The sequence below is a fragment of the Carassius auratus genome, chromosome 43 (genome assembly GCF_003368295.1).
Source record: "Carassius auratus strain Wakin chromosome 43, ASM336829v1, whole genome shotgun sequence".
In the NCBI taxonomy this organism is placed as follows: domain Eukaryota; kingdom Metazoa; phylum Chordata; class Actinopteri; order Cypriniformes; family Cyprinidae; genus Carassius; species Carassius auratus.
This window is the reverse complement of record NC_039285.1, coordinates 977,991-998,265: the sequence shown is the minus strand read 5'-3', so window position 1 is coordinate 998,265 and position 20,275 is coordinate 977,991. Positions and strand designations below refer to the sequence as shown.

Genomic DNA, 20,275 nt, shown 5'->3' with positions numbered 1-20,275 from the left:
TGTAGAATTGATATATTTCGGTGTGAGGAACTGATAATTATTCATTCACAATTTACTATATACATACTGCTTCATTAAAAATAAAAGAAACTATAAATTTTGAAAAGTATAGGCCTATGCATATTCTTAATCTGTGACAAAAAATTATCATAAACTAGGTTAGTGAATAATTTCCGCAGCAAAAGTGATTCTAAAGAAATCATTGCATAATAATTTTAGAAATCCAAACATTTAGAGAAAATGGGGTAAAATTGGTATTATTATAAAATCCATTCATTAAAACATTATTGAATCTGTTTATATATAAGTATATACTATAAATTAAAATAAATTTCTTTGAAATGTATAGCTTTTTTTAAAAAGGCAACAACTGATTGAAAAAAAAAGTGCACCACGAAGCATTTACCAGTATTGGAGCCAATACCCAATTTGAATATCAGATCGGCACATCCCTAGTTGAGTAATTTGTTGATCTGGTTGAGGTGTGTTTGTGGGCTAAATCAAGGCTGTTTGTTTTGGCTCCTGGAGTCGTTCTGTTGATGCTCTTGTTTAAAACTCTCCTCAGGTTACACACTTTGAGTAAGATTAGAGCGACTGAGTGATTTACTGTGGCTCTGAGCTCTCGTACAGCCGCTATTGTGTAAACCCGCCTTTCCCTGCTCTCTGCGGATCATCTGTGCAGCTCCACGGGTGGAATGAAAAGACCCAATTATTTGATGAGGATTAGAGATTGACGGCTTTAAAGAGTCGTGCTGAGAGAGCAGAACAAGACATTATCACCCGACACGGGGCTTTCCAGAGCCACACATGCTCCGATAAACTCCCAAAACTACTTTAAACCTGCATTCACTTTATAACTCAGAACTTCTACATTTACATTCACTTTAAAGCATTTGGCAGGTGCCTTGATCCAAAGCAACTTGCCATGCATTCAAGGCATTTTTTAAAATCAGTTCATGCATTTCCTGGGAATTGAACCCATGACGTTTGAATTGCAAGAAGTTGATCTTGTGTCAGTTCCAATGTTTTCAGATATTCACTTGCAGTGAAATGTTTGAACATGTTTCTGCTTCTGTTTATATACAGACATATTTAAATTCTCCTTCTTATGAAATGTATTAGAGTAAACTAATATCACTTTAATACAGAGATAGTCCACGTGTCCCAAACTTTACCTGCTATTGCAAATAAATAATTATTATTTTTCAGATCTGTTAGTTTTCATGTATTTTTGATAGTTCAGTCAGGTTATGTGTGTAAATCTGTGAGCTCAGCACGTCACAGATGATGACCGTAATATGTACACAGAGACTGTATTTATGTGTGCAGAGCGAGTTTGTCTGGATTTCAGAGATTCACCTGATATTTGAGACACTGAACCGGTCTGAAGCAGACGTGTGGTTTCTTTTGTTTGGTTGCCTGTGTCTGGTTTGTGATCTCCGAGGAGCCCGTCTCTCTGTGACCCAGTGAACTGAGTCCGAGCATCAGAGATCAGAGTTATTTTTGACTCTTATTTAGCTGTCAGCGATCCTCTCACGCCCTGCGGTAACGTGATTAACCCACCACTTACTGTAAACCTGCTAACAGACTTAGACAGACATGAGAAACAATACAGCCATCAGGGAGAAAACAAGGATCGGCGTGCATTTTTAGGAGACTGCAGAGAAAATACACGCAGTGCAAGAGCATGTGTTGTAGATTCAGAGCATTCATTGGTTTTATTTATGATATCAGCATACTGATTTATTTTTTTAGTTTAATGATTGATCATTTTAAATTATAGTGAAGAAGAGATCAAACTGTCCTTCATCTGTCAGAAAATCAATGAGCACCAACCAATGTTATATTTGTTTTATAATGTTGATATACTCTTTTGAATTATTTCTTTCTTTTAATCTTTATTTTTGTATTTTCTGTTTTTATTTTAGTTTTGTTGTGTTTTTGCCATTTTATGTCTTTTAAAGTTTTATTATTTTTTTCCTGGTTAATTTTACTTTACTTTAAACTAGACATAAAATAAAGAAATAAAATGGATTTTTTTATTATTATTATGTTTTAGTCTCAGTTTTAGTTTTGGTTTGGATCATGAGATTATTTTCAGTATTGTTAATGTTATAAAATTAATCAGTTCTGAAACTAATTCAATTTCAGCTGTAAAACAGCTTTACTCAAGTCGTTATTTTATAGTTACTATCATGAATATACAAAAACATTTTATATTTATTGCATATACATTGTTTTCTGAATAACAAAGCTATGAAATAGCCTATAAAGCTGACAAAATTCTAGTTTTACATTAATTAAACCCAATAATGCCTTTAAAGCTGCTGCAGGACAGTGAGAGTGTTTGGAAACCTGTTTGGAAACAGTCATTATTCGCGCAGTTTCATTTAGTGCAGCTAGAATTGCTTTTATCAGACACACATACACGATTCTCCCATAATCCTTTGCTCTCTTTAATGATGGACGCATCCCTGTGTGTTGCATATGCAGCCTTCTGTAGTGTGTGACAGAAACAGGTTTGATGTGTTTTCATGTACATACTAAGTGCGTTTCAGGCCTCACACATCAGTACTGATCTATGAGCATCTCATATCTCTGAGATAAAGTGTGTGTGTGTGTGTGTGTGTGTGTGTGTGTTGGAGGTCAGAGGACATAAGGGGAGGAAGACACAACCTTATTTACAGTTTCCTGCGTGTGTGTGTGTGTGTGTGTGTACAGAACGGCGGTGTTTCCTGGTCAGATGATGTGGATGTTGCTCGTGGAAGAGGGGAAGCATCCAGAGATTTCGCCAAGGTGAGTCATTTAATTTACTACTATCACTTTTTTGCAATTATTTGTGAAATGTACTAGCATTTTCTGCAAAAAAGTTAGTAAATCCTAGACCAAATGTTTGTTTTGTTGTGTATAAATGGACCAATTTCATTCATTCATTTAGGTGCAGTATTATATTAATGTACGTAGTATATCATTTTTTTTATTGTATTTTACACTTAAAAAAATATTGTTGGAGCATGTTTTGCAAATACTATTTCATTCTTTCTACTTAAGAATGTCACATTTAATTAATTCGCTACTTGTGGCATTTACTAGCGATTATTGAAGATTGTATCAAAGTAAATCCTACACCAGTGTGTTTTAATTGATTCTGGGATGATTAATTTCAGATGTGTGTGTATGCAGATGTTGATTCTGAGTTTGTGTCTGATAGTTATATGAGCTGGATAACGACCCGCAAAGGAAGGAGTTCCTGGACGACCTTTTCACCTTCATGCAGAAACGAGGTGAGAGAGATTCTTCTGAATCCACATGATTTGAGCTCGTCATATTCAGTGTGTGTGTGTGTGTGTGTGTGCGTGTGTGTGTGTGTGTGTGTTCTCAAGCATGAGCACGCATGTATGTGTGTGTTTTGTTAGTGTAAAGCCTGTGTGATTGATGCTTCACGTCTGGACTGAAACCTGAAGATCTGGATGTGTGTTTATTTGTGCTCAATGTTGAGGGGCCCATCAGGGGCCACTGCAAGTTCACACATGTGAGGGACACAAAATATTTCAAGACACACACACACACACACACACAGAGCAGTGGTTTATATCATCATGTAGTAGGATCAGACCCCAGAAAATATTTATATTTTTAAGAAATGCATACTTTAGTTCATCAAGGACGCATTAAATTGATGAAAAGTAACAGAATGTTACAGAAGATTTCTGTTTCAGATGAATGCTGTTCTTCTGTGAATCCTGAAAAATAAAATGCACCACTGTTTCCTCAGAAATGTTAGTCAGCACAACTGTGTTCAACATTGATAATAATCTTCATGTTTCTCGAGCAGTAAATCATCATATTATACTGATTTCTGAAGATCATGTGACACTGAAGACTGATGCTGGAAATACAGAGCAATGAGTTATATTTGAACAGAGATCCACTTTGGAATTGGAATAATGTTTCACTGTTTTTACTGTATTTTTGATCAAACAAATGCAGCCTTGGTGACACTTTTGCATTAGTGCTTCTTAAGCCGATCCTAGTTTATAAAAGAGGTAGAAAAGAAGAGGAAAGTCCTGCTGTGTCTCCAGAGCTGAAGATCACGTCTCGTCAAGCGTCTCTCTGTGAGACGGAAAGGAAGCAAAACCGCAGAATCTCACTTCCGTGTTGCGTGCTTAAATACAGGGAACTCTGTGTGTGTGTGTGTGTGTGTGTGTGTGTGTGTGTGTGTGTGTGTGTGTGTGTGTGTGTGTGTGAGATTCAGCAGCTGTTTTTAACAGAGCGTCAGGGGCCCGTGTTTGAGGCCCCGTATCGAGGAGCTTCAGGAAAGCCACATGCTGCTGCAGTTTGATGGCACGCAGCGGCTGGAGCTTTTCAGAGCCGTTTAACAGAGTGGTTTTTCCCATCAGCTCTTTCTGTGCCGTCCAGTCTGATAGCACGAGCGCTTCTGTGGAACGCATCCGAGCGTGAGATGTTAAGGAGGTCATGCAGATGTTGAGCACCAGTTGTGGTTTGACGTCTGGGGTCACAGGTGCAGGAATCCTCGTATAATCTTCGTCAGATCATGCCATTATCTGTTTTCTAAATGCATGTTATAGATCATCTCATGAACAGTTCAACATCATTTTTTTGACTTTGTAATGTTTAATCAAAACATCATAACTGGGTCTCTGTGGTGACATGTGCAGGATTTCTCTGATGGATTAGTGCTCTTAAGCTCCGCCCCCACAGTTAACGCTCATCTGCATACACTTGAGAGCCACGCCCACATCTCAACAGCCAATCAATAACCGATGCACTGAACCAAGTCTTGCTCTTGGATAAAAGCGTCTGCTAAATGCATAAATTGAAATGTTTTTTTTAGAGCAATTTTGATAATACTCCAAATATATTTGAATAATTTTCCCAATTTTGAGTGTTCAGAATACATTTCAATATTCAATATTAGCATAAATTTGGACTATATTAACTATTTATACTATTTTTTTCTAATATTTAAATATATTCCATATTTCAATGTTTTTCCACAATATTCAGTATTAATCCCACAATTTTTCCTTATTTAGATGATATTCAGTATATATTTTAATATTTTGTAAAAAATTTAAAAAGGACTATTCAGTATTTCTCAAAAATTTCCTAATTTTGATGGTATTCAGTATATATTTTTATATTTTAAAAATGTTGACAATTTTCCTGTATTTTCCTGTTTGCTGATATTCAGTATTTATCCCACAATTTTTTCCTAATTTTGATGATATTTAGAATTGATCTCAGCATTTCGCAAATTTTGATTCAGTATATATTTCAATATTAAATTTCTTTTGAATCTTTCCTAATTTTGGACTTTTTTTTTTTTTTTGGGAGTGTTAATTTCTAATCATTTCTTTTACATGCTAGCTACATGCTAGTAACTGAGTAATCATTTTAGCGACATGCTAGCCACTTGCTAATCATGCTAGTAACATGCTAATCACTTGCTGATCATGCTAATAATGCTAGAAACATGTAAGCGACATGCTAACAAATTAGTAATAATGCTAGCAACATGCTAGTCACCTGCCAATTATGCTACAAACATGTTAGTAACATGCCAGTAACCTGCTAATCATGCTAGAAACATGCTAGCTACATGTTATTAACTTGGTAATCATGTTAGTGACGTGCTAGTCACTTGCTAGTCATGCTAGGAACATGCTAGTCACTTTCTAATTACACTAATGACATGCTAGTATTGTTAATAATGCTAGTGACATGCTAATCATTTACTTATCATGCGAGATAAATGCTATTAACATGCTAATCATGCCAAAAACACACTAGCGACATGCTAGTCACTTGCTAATCATGCTAGCGAAATGATAGTCACTTGTTAATCATGCTAGGAAAATGCTAGTGACACACTAATCATTCTAAAAACATGCTAGTGACATGCTTGTAACTTGCCATCGAACTTAAAACTTTTTTAACTTTTAAACTTGTTCTAAACTCTGTAGTCAGGCAACAACTGCTTAAAAATTTCACGCTAGGCTTTCTCAAGCCAATTTAAAGTTTGTCTTGACAAACTTTTTTATCTAGTTTTTTTTTTGTGTTCTGGAGAAGAAAGCAAGTCAAGCAGCTTGGACTGAACATGTTAGTGTCTCTCTAGCAGATGATGTCCAGAAGCACCTCACAGGACGCTGTGCTGAAATAAGATGTTGTTTTGATTTATCGGCTGGTTCTTCCTGTGTTTGGAGCTGCATTCGGGGCCTCGGGGGCCTCTGAAACTTGATAAAGTGGGTTTGCGAGGCTGGATTAGAGGCCCAGCGTCTCATAGCGTGATTTATGAACCTCTGAAACGCACAACTACACGTCTGATCGAGCCGAGGCAGAGATGAACACCAGAAAGAAACGTCTGTGGATGAGTGAAATAGAAAAACAGCAGTCGTGCAGAAACGAGTGATTTCTCCGAGACCGAAGCAGGGCGGGGTCCGACATCCCATCTGCTTCTTAATCCGTCCGTCCTGAACCAAAGGCGTTTATTGTTAGCATCCATATATTTATCTTTGATTATAAGATGAGGTTTTGTGTGTGAATGTGTTTTCGCTCCGGGATGGGTTTTAAATGATATGGTGAAGCTGAAAGGCATCTATCATTTCTATATAAATGCCCTCTTCCTGTCTTTGTCCTTCAGCACTTCCTGTTTAATCTCCTTCTTCACACTTTCACGCTGCTAGTTGTGATTAATCTCACATTTTCCAGTTGCTTTAACCGTTTTGGAAATAATCTTATCCAGTTAGTTTTGACCGATCTAAATCCTAGAGAAAGAGGAAAAATGTAGCACTTTGTTGTTTGTTAATATGTAGCACACATTACATAGGTAACAGTTTAAAGGCTTTATGTATAATGCATCATAAAGTATTCATAATGTACACTGTAATGCATTATGTCTTTTCTTAAATAATTGCAAACAAGGTTAAAATGCATTATAATATTTGAAGGTTTGTTTGTCATGTTTTAATGCATTATACTTGAGTATTATAATCTATTGTAACTGTGGCTGCAATTATTCATGAGTATATTATAAGGTGCATAATTAATATATTGAAATAATTTTATTATGCATTATATATATGTGAGTAACTGCCAAATTTTACACTCCAGTATAATAGACACATGAGTCACTAATAATGATTCACAAACTAGTTAGACTGGATTATTTTCATATCCTTTACAAAACGCAATAGAAATTGAACGCATATAAACTTCTGTTCAAAGTGTAATACGTTTATTCATCAAGACTGTATTAAATCGATCAATTGATCACATTAAAGACATTTTATACTGTGTGTTACAGTAGATTTCTATTTCTAATAAATGCTGTTCTTCTGAACGTTCATCTGTGAATCCTGAAAAATAAAATGCATGACAGTTTCTGCAGAAATATTGTTTAGCACGACTGTTTTCAACATTGATAATAATCAGAGATGTTTCTTGAGCAGTAAATCATCATATTTTCATGATTTCTGAAGATCATGTGACACTGAAGACTGATGCTGAAAATACAGCAGAGCATCACAGAAATAAATTACACTTTAACACAGATTCACACAGAAAACAGTTGTTTTACATTAGAATAATATTTCAGATTTTTACAGTATTTTTGATCAAATAAACGAGCCTGAGCTTCGGATCTGTAGTGTGTGAAGCGAAGAGCAGCTGATGCTGATGGCTTCATCTAACTCATTGATTACGCTGGGGGTCGCTCTCTTTATTTGACCTCTGACAGTGTGTGTGTGTGACCTCTGTGACCCCTGAGCATCTCCTCTCTTCATCAGGATGTGAAAGCATCAGTGTTTCTGCTCCAGAATAATCTGTATTTCTCTCGTTCCTCTCGTGTTTCAGTGAGGTGTTGATCAGATCCCGATCTCTTCTGCTTCCCCGGAGGATCACACTGACTCTAGTTACACTTAAATCGGTGTCTCACTTTTCGCGCCGTCGAGTCTTTTGAGTGTCCTGCTCTCCTCTTGGGTTTATCTGTGCAGGTGACCCGTCTTCAGGAGTCACATTACTGCCTTTATTCTTCTGTGGAACACAAGCCAAGATATCCTGAAAGATGTCTCAAAAACGTGTTTGTGGAGAGTTGCATCCAGTCTAGTTTAGACACTATTGATTTTCAGACGTTCTTCTTTTGTGTGTCACTGAGATATGTGAATTTGATAATTTTTTTAAATTATATTTTGTTTGAGTTTTCCTATTTTGATATCTTTTTTTATTATTATTTATTTAAAAAAAATCTGTATTAGTTTTAGTTATTTTAGCCTATAAAGTTAAACTATATGAAAATGAAAATTTTAAATAGATTAAATAATTACAGATAAATTAATTAATTAAATTATATTTCATTTAAATTAAAATGTATGTCAATATTAATTTATTTATAGTAATTTTGTTGTTTTAATTAACTAATAACCCTGGTTTTGTCTATAATTAATTTATTTTAAAATATACATTTATTTCATTTAAAGTTTATTTTATTTAAAGTTATTTATTTATGTGTGGTTTTAATTAAATAATAACTCTGGTACAGTCTAAAAATCTGTTTTATTTTATTTCAATTAAAGTGTATATTATTCAAAGTTACAAATATATATATATTTTTATTTATTTATTTTATTTTATTTTTTTAATAAATTTGGTTTCATGTGTAACTGGTTCAGTTTAAAATTATATTTCATTTACAGGTTATTTTATTTACAGTAGCATTTTTAATGGTTTTAATTGACTAATAACCCTATATATAATTAGTTCTGAATCATTTTCGCTCTAGACATGATGAATGATTCCTCAAATCATGTTTCTGTCTAGTGAAATCATAGTGAATCAGCATTAATCTTAATAACTCGGCAGTCTCTGGTCTCTCATCTACAGCGGTTAGTTCAGATGTTTCATGCTCGTTTCTGACCCAGACGTTATTAACAGACAGTAAGATGCGAGGCTGATAATAAAGTGACGGCTCCTTCAGTTCTTCTAAACAAATGCGACTCATTTGATGCAGAAAATGGAAATGTTTTTTCTGGCAGGATTTGCTTGTGATTTTCGTTTTTCTCTCTGTCATGTATGACATGTTTTTGTGCGCGTATGGAAATGTTTCAACGTAGTTTTCCATCGAGTGTGTTATTATATTGCACAGAGGAAGAGGCATGATCAGGTTTGTTTCTTTTTGAGGGTTTCGGGATGTTCCTCATCACGGTCAACATGAAACGTGTTTGCAACTCGATTTGGATAGATCAAGTTAGTTTCTGGCACGAACACGTATTATAATATCCGTGCATGTTCCTGCAGTAATGTGTGTGTTCTCTGTTCTCGTCAGATGTAAACACACAGTACTGTAGGTTTGTCCTGCTGCTGGATCACACACACACTCGTCTTGGCTCTGAATAAATCTGTCATGTGGCACGATACAAACTAAATAAAGCAGATTCCCTGCAGTCATTGAGCGTTGCCTGTTATGTCCCTGACCTGGCATTAAAAATAAAACAAGCCTGTCACTCTCTGCCTCTGAATTATTCACACACGTCCGTCATGTGAAATCAGCCATATTTAATGTGGATATCTGAATGTCAGAGTATTGATTGAGTGGAGGAGCTCAAGGGCTCTTCACCTTCCTGTTTTTGTCTGGGTTACTGAATGAAGAGGGAGTTTTATATCTAAAGATAATTGTGTATCTTGTGTAGTTCCTGTGGCTCAGTGGTAGGGCATTGAGTTAGCAACACAAAAGGTTCTGGGTTCGAATCCCAGGGAACACAGGTTAGGTAAAACAAAAATGTAATCTGAATGCACTGTAAGTCACTTTTGATAAAAGTATCTGCTAAGTGTATATATTATTTTTTAATATTGTATGTATATAGAATTTATTATAGATCCATATTTATAGAATATATTGGTTCCATTCATTTAAAAAAAAATGCATGTTTCTTTTGATAAAAGTATCTGCCAAATGCTTGTTTGTGTGTGTGTGTAAGTGTGTTGAGTGTGTGTGTGTGTGTGTTCCAATTCTTTTCAACAAAAAAAAAAAAAAAAATGTATATATATATATATATATTTGTCTAAAAAAATAGTTTATAAATATATATATATATATATATATATATATATATATATATATATATATATATATATATATATATTATTTTTTTTTTTTTTTTTTTTTTTTTTTCAAATTTCTTCTTAAAAAGCTACAACTTAATGACTGTAGTAGAGTGGGTCAGAACACTACCATTATTTATTTAAATAGGGTTAATAAAAGAAAGAAAAGTGGCCCAATTTATACCTGTATTCACCTTAAGGTTGCTTTCTCATGTATTTTCAGACAGTCCAACATCTCACCCCTGATGATAGTTGTTCGTGAAAAGCAGTAGACTTGTGTTGACAGATGTTATATTGTTCAGTGATGTCCTTCAGCTTGTGTTTTCTGGCGTTCTCCTGATGCTCTTCATGTGCAAACAGAAGTACGAGACGTGGGAGGGGCCTTCTGGGGCCTCAACCGCAGCACTTCCCACCAGCGTGACCTCTGACCCTGCCTGCCATTAATCACTCCGCTCCTGATGGGCCTGTCCCACTGGGAAAATCAACCCAGCAAGGCATAATGGGAGGGTCAGCCTGGGGCCAATCAGAACGCGGCTCTCAGCTAACAGTGGCGCCACACTGAACTACAGGCCTCAGCAACTGTGAATGTACCCTGTTTATTTAGTTACTGTCTGAGAGGGTTAACTAACCAGCAACAGAGAGCTTCGTTTAGAAGCAGACTCAATCTAACTTATGATCTGATATACATAGAGAGAGAACAATAGTATATTATATAATTTAAGAGAGAGAGAGAGAGAGAGATACAATAAAAACAGTAATATTGTGAAATCTGCATATTACAATTATTTCTGAAGGATCATGGGACACTGAAGATTGGAATAAGATGCTGAAAATTCAGCTTTTATCACTGGAATAAATTATATTTTTAACAGATATTCTCAATAGAAACAGCTATATTAAATTGTAAAAATATATTTTAAAATTGTACAGTATTTTTTATCAAATAAATGCAGCATTGCTGAACAGAAGAGATTTCTTCAAAAAAAAAAAAACATAAAAAAAATCTCACAGGTCCTAAACGAATGGCAGTGTTTATATTTAGCATCCCGCTAATTCTCCTCAGCTGTTGTGTTGTAGCTAGTACTAGCGTACGGTTATCATGTGTGATGAAGCTGCAGTCAGTATTAATCATTCAGGGTTGTTTCTATTGTCTGTCGTCCATTCTCTAGTCTCTGTGTGCGCGTGGACCTATAAAAGCCTGGCTTCCTGCTGACCAGCGTTTTAATTCAGGCATCAATAACCTAAGGCTGACCTTTGACCCTTGCGATTGTACTAATTGTTTGATGTTGTGTTGGTGGTCAGAGGCATCGGTGAACTGCAGAGATGTTTCTGGACCAGATGATAAACTGTGCTCTGAAATATACCGGCTGCTCTAAAGACACGCATGTTCTCCCATAATACTGAGTTTCAAACATTCACAGGCATCTGAAGCCTTTTGTTGTCATGTGTGCGTGTCGGGGCGCGTCACACGACCTTTAAACTTTGACTGTTTTTCATTGCACATTCTTGCATTTCTGTTTTATGTTTTGCTTTGTAGGGAGAGATCGTAAAGCCGTCATGTGAATTGTTTCTCCAGGACCCTGTTGATAAGAATCACACCAAAGTTTGTGTGTCTTACTTGTGTTTCTGCCCTTCTGTGATAATCAGGCACTTATTAATTTTGAGATTTTGGTCTATTCTGCTTCCATAATGTTTTATTTTATGTTTTTTTCAGACTAGTGAAAAGAGAGCATCTATTTCACATTATCTATTCACGTCTGTTGATTTAAAAAAAAAAAAGCAATTCATACCTTTAAATGTTTTCTTACATAAAGCAAAACTTAGGGTTTTGTGCCTCTCTATATTTTGAAGGTTTGCACTGGAAGGTTTGTTCATGCCTGGTTTTATTATTGCACTTTTATCTAATTGCATCTTAATTAACTATACGTATTTTTAAAGCCTATTTGTAAGCCTATTTTGAGTTTTTTCTCCAAATCAGCAGCACTCACATACACCAAAACTTAGAGATTTATTCCTCTCTATATTCTGAAGGTTTTTACTGAGGGGTTTGTTTTAATATCACTCACACTTATTTTTACAACATTTTAATCCTAAAAACGTGGTGAAAATGCATTTATTTAAAGGCTGTGAGTTTGTTTCTCCACTTTAGTAACAGTTACAAACACCAAAACTTACAGTTTTGTTCCTCTCTATATTCAGAAGGTTTCTACTGAGGGGTTTGTTCATATATCATTCACACTGATTTTATTCCTAATTTTATTCCTAAAAACATAGTGAAAATATGTTTATTTATGTTTGCTGAGAGTATTTTCTGATTTCTTCAATGTTTAAAAGAGAAATCCAAAATCCCCTCTATAAAAACCTTTAAGTCTAATATGTCAAGACAATCAAAGAGTTTTGAACCTGGATTTATCCAATGTTTGGATTAAAATTAATACATGTGAGATAATGCGTAATTGGCATATTTAATCAAAACATTTTAAAAAACTTGTAATAAAAAACAATTATCCTTATGTCCTGTGATTAATTAACTAGGGAAGGTATTGTGAAATCTTTTAGTTAACATTTTTACCCTGTTCAGCTGTGCTTTTGTGTCTGAAGGCATCACATCAGGCGGTTTTACTATAGATTCATAAATGGGTTTTATTTCAGAGGACGATCAGAGGGAGCCGCTGTGTACTTTACATGTGGGAGTTTAACTCTACAGCAAACGTCTCCACCCGCCCCTGACCTGAAGATAAGCTGTTGACAAGAATAATGCATGGCTATCAAAAGTCTGGGGCGGGTTGGATCTGTTATCCAGGTTAAGCTTGTTTGCGTAAAGCAGGCTAATATGTATTTTTCCGTCTGTAGCCCACCTGTGTCTTTTGAAGTGCTGCGGTGGGCGACTCGAACTCTCACCTCTATACAAACAAAACATCTGGCAAAAGCATTTCAATACGTTTGTGGAGTAAAAATTAAACATGGGGTTTTGATGTTTTACTGTTTTTTTTTTTGTTTTGTTTTGTTTTTTAAACATAATTGAAAAAAGCTCCTATTTTTTGCTTAATGTTGTCGATATTCTTTTATCTTTATTATTGTTTGTTGTTTAAGAAAAATCATTGAAAAACAATGTTTAAGAGTAAATATTTAAGATTTTTTTAACTGATGTATAAAAATGTGTATGTGTGTGTGTATGTATATATATATATATATATATATATATATATATATATATATATAAGGCTTGTTATCATTAACTTAAACTAACTAAAATAGCCTGATGAAGTAATATTATTAACTGTTAATAAATAAAAACTCAAATTTAATTAAACCTAAAGGAAGAATAAATTAAAGCTAAATAAAAAACAAAAAAAACTATCACAAAATATTCATAAAGGGTACAGGTACATAATGAAAAAAAGAAAAGAAAAAGAAACTAAAATAACACTGGTAAATATTGAAATAAAATATATATAGCACAAAAAAAGAAACTTCACATTTAAATTTAGTGCATATTTTTTGCAAAGTAAAATTTTACTTTTTTTCATTCATTTTCCATGTATACAATTTTAATATGTCATTTATATTTGAATAAAAAATTTAGATGCAACAACAGTGAATAAACAATGTCTATCAAAACATATTTCCATGTCAATAAAAAAGTAATTTCTAATCTACTGTTTACTTTATAGAATATATAATTATAATCAGATGTTTCAGATTCTGTCATCTGATTGGATGAGCCTGTACACACACACACACACACACATTAGTTGAGTTCTATATTAACATGCTGTTCATTGATCATTGATAGTTATGTTGCTAGGCCACCACACACATCCCACAGTGAACTGTGTGACCCCACAGAGGAGTGTTTATTAGGATTATTGTGATTTATTCTTCATGGGTTGGGTGTCTTTTGTTATGTTCCTCTTGGCACTGATTTATGAATGCAGTCATGCGTTACAGCGATTTAACCACAGTTAAGCTGTGTTAGGCGTGATGTGAGGCAGTAAAATCACTGTATTATACGGCCACGAGTGATTTATTGTCTTCTGAATGGTTTTGGTGTATTTGATGGTTGTGTTGGTGTGTGTGCAGGGACTCCGGTGAACAGGATCCCCATCATGGCGAAGCAGGTTCTGGATCTGTACATGCTGTACAAGCTGGTGACGGAGAAGGGCGGACTGGTGGAGGTCATCAACAAGAAGATCTGGAGAGAGATCACCAAGGGTCTCAACCTGCCCACGTCCATCACCAGCGCCGCATTCACACTCCGCACACAGTACGACACACACGGCCCACATCAAAAACAGAAAACACTAGATATAGATGGTTTATATCTTTGAGGCGCTCCTAAACAGATCTCTCTTTGCTGTTTCTCGTCTCTTCACATCACATTCTGCCTCCCACTAATTAGCTTGAGGTGAAAGATTTATTGATTTATTGATCTGCTGATTTGATTTGGATGGCTTCAGTGTGGGGGTGGATGCAGGAACTCTCTCTGTGCCTGGATTGAGTTGCAACTAAATTTATGATGCTTTCAGCTGGTAATAAGTGTGCAGTACAACACATCAATCCCACAAGGGTTTTTCCCCAGTAAAAAATTGATGAATTTGGGCCGGTAATTTTCAGAATTTTGGTGATTTTATTTTTATTTTTTATAATTATTTTTTATATAATTATGATTACTACATTTACAATATTATGCAACTGTAGGTATACATTGCATTTTATATACTTTTATATACTTTGCTTATATATTTTATATACTTTATTTATTTGTTTATCATTACTATTATATTTTATTTTATTTTTTTGCAATATGTCTGATTTTGTGGCAGTTATTAACATAATATATATATATATATATATATATATATATATATATAGCTGCTATTTTTATAAATTCTAAACCAAATTCTGATATTATTTATTTGTTTGTTTGTTTACCAATTGTTTTTATTTTTTTATTTATTTATTCATTTTTGCTTTCAAAATGGCTGATTTCATGGCAGTATTTAACATAATTTTTGGCCTTTTATTAAATTATTATTATTAAAAAAGAATTATTACATTACATTACATTTACTCATTTAGCACACACTTTTATCCAAACAACTTAGTCTCAGTTAGTTTAAACGCAGTACAGATAGCAAGGGCTTTTAAATAATATAATAAATAAAAAGAAAATCGATAGAATAGAGCAAGCTAGTGTTAAAGTTTTTTTTTTTTGCTTTTGTAAATTGTATAATAAATGATAAGAAAACAGATAGAATAATAAAAGGTTAGAAAGTTTTTTTTCTTAAGAAAACAAGCAGGAATTGAATAGAGTGCAAGTCTAAAAGGGATAAGTGTTTTTTAAAGAATAGAATTAGAATAGAGAGTGCTAGAGTTAGAGGGTCAACACGATGGAAGAAATTAGGCTGCTGTCACTTTAAGACTGAAATAATGAATCCAATACATTGATGCACATCTAACTTTATCCCAACTGTTTACATTCATTTGATGCATAAACAACAGTGTTTATGTAAATCATACATCATGTTCCAAGAAGCACTGCACTTTGTTGTGATTAATTTGTTGTGAATAATGAAAGATTGCCTGGAGCGACCGCACTAAATTTAAATGTATTGTCCTCCAAGTTTTTGCTAAACAAAATGTGAATAAAATCCCTAGATTTTATTAGGTTGTGCTCATGTGTTTGGTGTTGTTTCTCTGTCTCAGGTATATGAAGTATCTGTATCCGTACGAGTGCGAGCGGAAGGCGTTGAGTTCTCCCAGCGAGCTGCAGGCCGCCATCGACAGCAACCGGCGTGAAGGCCGTCGACCCAGTTACAGCAACAGCCTGTTCCGCTTTAGCCCCTCCCCCGGCTCCGCCCCTCACCTCCTGACCCCGCCCAAGATGCATCTGTCAGCACTGGGAGCCATGGGGGCCCTGAACGGACTGCAGGTGTCCCCAGGGCCATCTCTGAAGAAGGGACTGGGTGAGTGATGCAAAAATATATATATAGTTAAAAATGTGTTATCATCACAAACTGGCAGAAGCATGAACAAAACATAACTGAAGTTTAAACTGCACAGCTATCTTGAATAATTGCAGTGAGATCAAATAACCACGATCAGACAGTTATTAAGTAATAATCATGACAGGCCTGCTTAAAGCTACAGGACTTATAGTTATTGTTTTTAAAGAGTGTGTAGGTCCGTGCAGAGACTGGACACATGCTGGAGTTCATGCTGTTTTAGTGCTTGATAATAGAAACAGAATGTCCTGAATCTTTCAGTGTGGTGTATTTGTTGTGTTGCAGCGCCTCCTGTTGACTCTGACATGAACTGCATCTTCAGACATTTACACTAGTTCTCTTTTTTTATAGTCTCACACACACATTAACCAGAAGTTTTGTGTGTTTCTCCACTTGCTGATTATCGCAGCGTTTCAACCTAAACGTGCCATGTGCAAAAGGGCTGTTTCAGAAAGAATAACTTCTCTTTTTTACTGTTCTTATTATTAATTTCGCTCACACACAGTCATTATCTGCACTGTTTTGGTTGAGATAGTTTTTATATTGTGTTAACTGATGGATATTGTGTAGAAAATCACAACCTCGAGTGGTTTATTGCCATTTTTAAACAGCAGTATGCTAAAGAAAATAAAAACAGGTTTATTATTTTTAATTCCAACTAAAACTAATAGCACATATAAACAACAAAAACATTTTTGTTACTTAAGGTAAAATAAACCGTCACTGAAGAAAAATTTTAAAAACACAAACTTATTTTGTTCAAGATAATTGTTGTGGCAAAATTTCTAATTTTGTTTATTTCACTAAAATAACTCAAACTAAATGAACTATAACTAATAAATAAACATTTATACAAATATACACATAGTTAAAACTATATAATTTTTTAAGTAATAAAATAAAATAAAAACAAAAAAAATATACTAAAACAATAATTTTAATGAAAATTAAAACTTATTTAATAATATTAAAAATTATATTTTATTTGGTTCTTAAACCAGTATTTTTTTATTTTGTTTCTTAGTATCATCGAGATACTATTTGAGTTTTTATTTATATTTAGAATTTTTTTTTTATTACAATCTTAGTTTTTTTATGTCTATATTATACTTATTAAACTTTATTCCAGTTTTAGTTTCTTTAATAAATCTTCATCAAGTGAAACTAAATACATTTTAATGTAAACTGTTGCTTTTGCAACTAGCTGAAATAAATATATAGACAAAATTTATTTTAAACATTTTAAAAAAATCGAACATCAAAATGGCTAAAACTAGAACTAAAAACAAAATAACAGTATGTCAATGATACTAAATTGACACTTGTGTTGTGTTGATTGCATTAATTCACTTTTACACCTAGTTGCACTGATGCAGAATCTAATGTTGTGCACGTACACAGGTGTGTGTTTCTGATCCGATGCGTTCTCTCTTTTTCTCTTTCTCTCTTTCTCTCTCCTGCAGACGATGCGGTCTCGTCTCTGCTGGCGGGCCGCTCGTCCTCCGTGGCGATGGTGATGGGGCAGCAGCAGATGGCGGGTCTGGCGCGGGCCGCGACACTGGAGCAGCTCCGAGAGAAGCTGGAGACGGAGGCACCGGAGAGAAAGATGCTGCGTCTGGCCGAGGAGCAGCAGAGACTCATGCAGCAGGCCTTCCAGCACAACCTGCTCGCCATGGCCTCGCAGATCCCCGTCAACCTGCGTCCCGGAGCTCCGGCCAGGGGTCAGTGCGACAGACAGACGTGTGTGTGTGTGTGTGTGTGTGTGTGTGTTAATAAAGCAGTAATCCCTGTGAAGCCGTGGTTTACAGTGAATTTATAACCGCTATGGGGCATTGTTAGGCACGAGATGTTATAAATCCACTGTAAACCACTTCTTCACGGGGTTAAAAAAAAACGGTTATTCCATATACATAGTACGGTTTCACAAAATAAAACAGAGCCAATAAAGTGTAAAGATATGAATAAAAACAGTATTCTTCCACCAAACAATGTAGCTCCTCAGAAACAGTTGTGGTTGTAACAGAGTGGTTGCCGAGCAACACACAAATGTAAACAAAGCTGTATGTTACTTTGTTACTTTGTAATGTACAGCAGCTCTGAACGTGTCTCAGCCAATCAGAGTCAAGGACCGGAACCCTCTGTTTTCTAATGAGTGTTTGTGTGTGTAGATGAGAAGCAGGATCTGGCCGTGAGTATTTCCTCCAGCGGAGCGGCGAGTGTCAGCGTGTCGGTGGAAGTCAACGGCATCGTCTACTCAGGTATCGCTTACTAAACAAATCCCAGAATGCATTGCGTAGAGCAGGGTTTCCCAGATGGGGGTTCGACATTTTTGTGGACAGATGTTAGCAGAGCTGTAGCAGTATTCCGCCAAAATAAAAGCTCAAGCATTTGAAATGTTTAAAGGCTATTATTTTACAGTACATTTCTTTCTTTTTCATTGTCATTATTGTTAAGATCATTATTCAGTTTTATTTGGTTCTTAAAACCAGTGTTATTTTAGTATCATTCAGAGACCATTGTTTTTTTACTATGTTAAATAAGGTTTTGTTTTTGTATTTTTCATTTTAATTTTAGTTAATGTTTTAGTTATTTTGTTGTGTGTTTTTGTCTTTTTATATATATATATATATATATATATATATATATATATATATATATATATATATATATATATATATATGTGTCTACATTGTATTTATAAATTTTTATTCCAGTTTTAGTTTGTATTATTTTAGTCCATCAAGTCAAAGTATATCAAGTTTCATATGTATATATAAATTTGTAATGCATAAATATTTTATATTCTAATAATTTAATATAAAAGTCAATCTCATGATCACATGAAAATCTAAAGAAAATGTATAGAAAATAAGAAGTATTGCATATATGTGTGTGTGTGTGTATGTATTTATATAATATATATTATATATAAATAATAATCATAAATAAATATTTATATAATAATTACATATATTTCTATATACATGTAATTTATAAATATTAATGTTATATTTACATGTATGTTTATATACACGTATATACTCAATGATTAAAATATATAGGGCTAACATATATATAATTTATATTATTTTAGTACATCAAGTTGTCAAATGTTACTTTGGCATCTGGTTGAAATAAAACAGTTCATATTTTTCAGTTAATGTTTATTTGAATCGTAAACGTGAATGTGTTGCTAAAATATTGAAATGCTATAAGAAAAGAAGTTATGTTGAAAGTGTTGATGAGAAGTGTGGGAATCCCTGGGGTTGAGAGTGAATTGTAGGAGTTTTAATCTCATTTGTGTTTTATCGCAGGAACTCTGTTGGCTCAGAAGTCTGCGAGTGTGAATGTGTCTCACGCTCCTCCAGCAGGACCCAGCTTCACCTTCTCTAGCTCCGCCCCCAGCCAAAGCCCCGCCTCTTCCTCCTCCTCCAAGGGGCGGGGCTCCCCATAACCCGTCTGCCGGTTGGCTCTCCAGTCACTGATTGCTGAAAGTCAAACCGTTGCACAACCAGTACCTCATTTTCTCCTGTCCACATCATGTTTGCAGACACACACGACCGGTCAAAAGTTTGGGATCAGAACGATTTCTGATGTTTCTGCTCATCAAAGCTACAGGAGAAATGTATGATGTAAAATAATGTGTTTCTATTTTAATATACATTAAAATCAAATGTATTTCTGTGATGTGCATCTGTGTTTCCAGCATCATTCCTCCAGTCTTCAGTGTCACATGATCTTCAGAAATCATGAAAAATTATGATTTATTACAGTTTTGATGCTTAATATTTTTTTGCAACCTGTGATACTCAGGATTCTTTGATGAATAAAAAGTTAAAAAGAAGAGCATTTATTTAAAATCTAAATATTTTCTAACAATATTCACTACTGTTCAAAAGTTTGGAGTCAGTAAATATTTTATTTCTGTAATAATAAATCATCATATTATTCTGATTTCTGAAGATCATGTGACACTGAAGGCTGGAGTAATGATGCTGAAAATACAGCGGAGCATCACAGAAATAAATTACATTTTAAAGGATATTCAAATAGAACCCATTATTTTATATTGTAATAACATTTTGCAAGATTACTGTATTTTTCTGTATTTTTGATCAAATAATTGCAGCCTTGATGAGCAGAAGAGA

General features: G+C 34.5%; 1 protein-coding gene across 1 annotated transcript in view; it reads left to right on the top strand.

Annotated features, from left to right (window-relative positions):
* LOC113061386 (AT-rich interactive domain-containing protein 3B-like) overlaps positions 1–19,854 on the top strand; it is a 43,670-nt gene extending 23,816 nt beyond the window's left edge. Inside the window, exons 3-9 of the mRNA XM_026230440.1 lie at positions 2,722–2,796; positions 3,212–3,284; positions 14,203–14,386; positions 15,829–16,088; positions 17,591–17,848; positions 18,296–18,385; positions 19,442–19,854. Of these exons, the coding sequence (XP_026086225.1) occupies positions 2,722–2,796; positions 3,212–3,284; positions 14,203–14,386; positions 15,829–16,088; positions 17,591–17,848; positions 18,296–18,385; positions 19,442–19,581 (1,080 nt within the window). The 3' untranslated portion in view covers positions 19,582–19,854. The remainder of the gene's footprint in view (positions 1–2,721; positions 2,797–3,211; positions 3,285–14,202; positions 14,387–15,828; positions 16,089–17,590; positions 17,849–18,295; positions 18,386–19,441) is intronic.
* Positions 19,855–20,275: the final 421 nt, after the last annotated feature.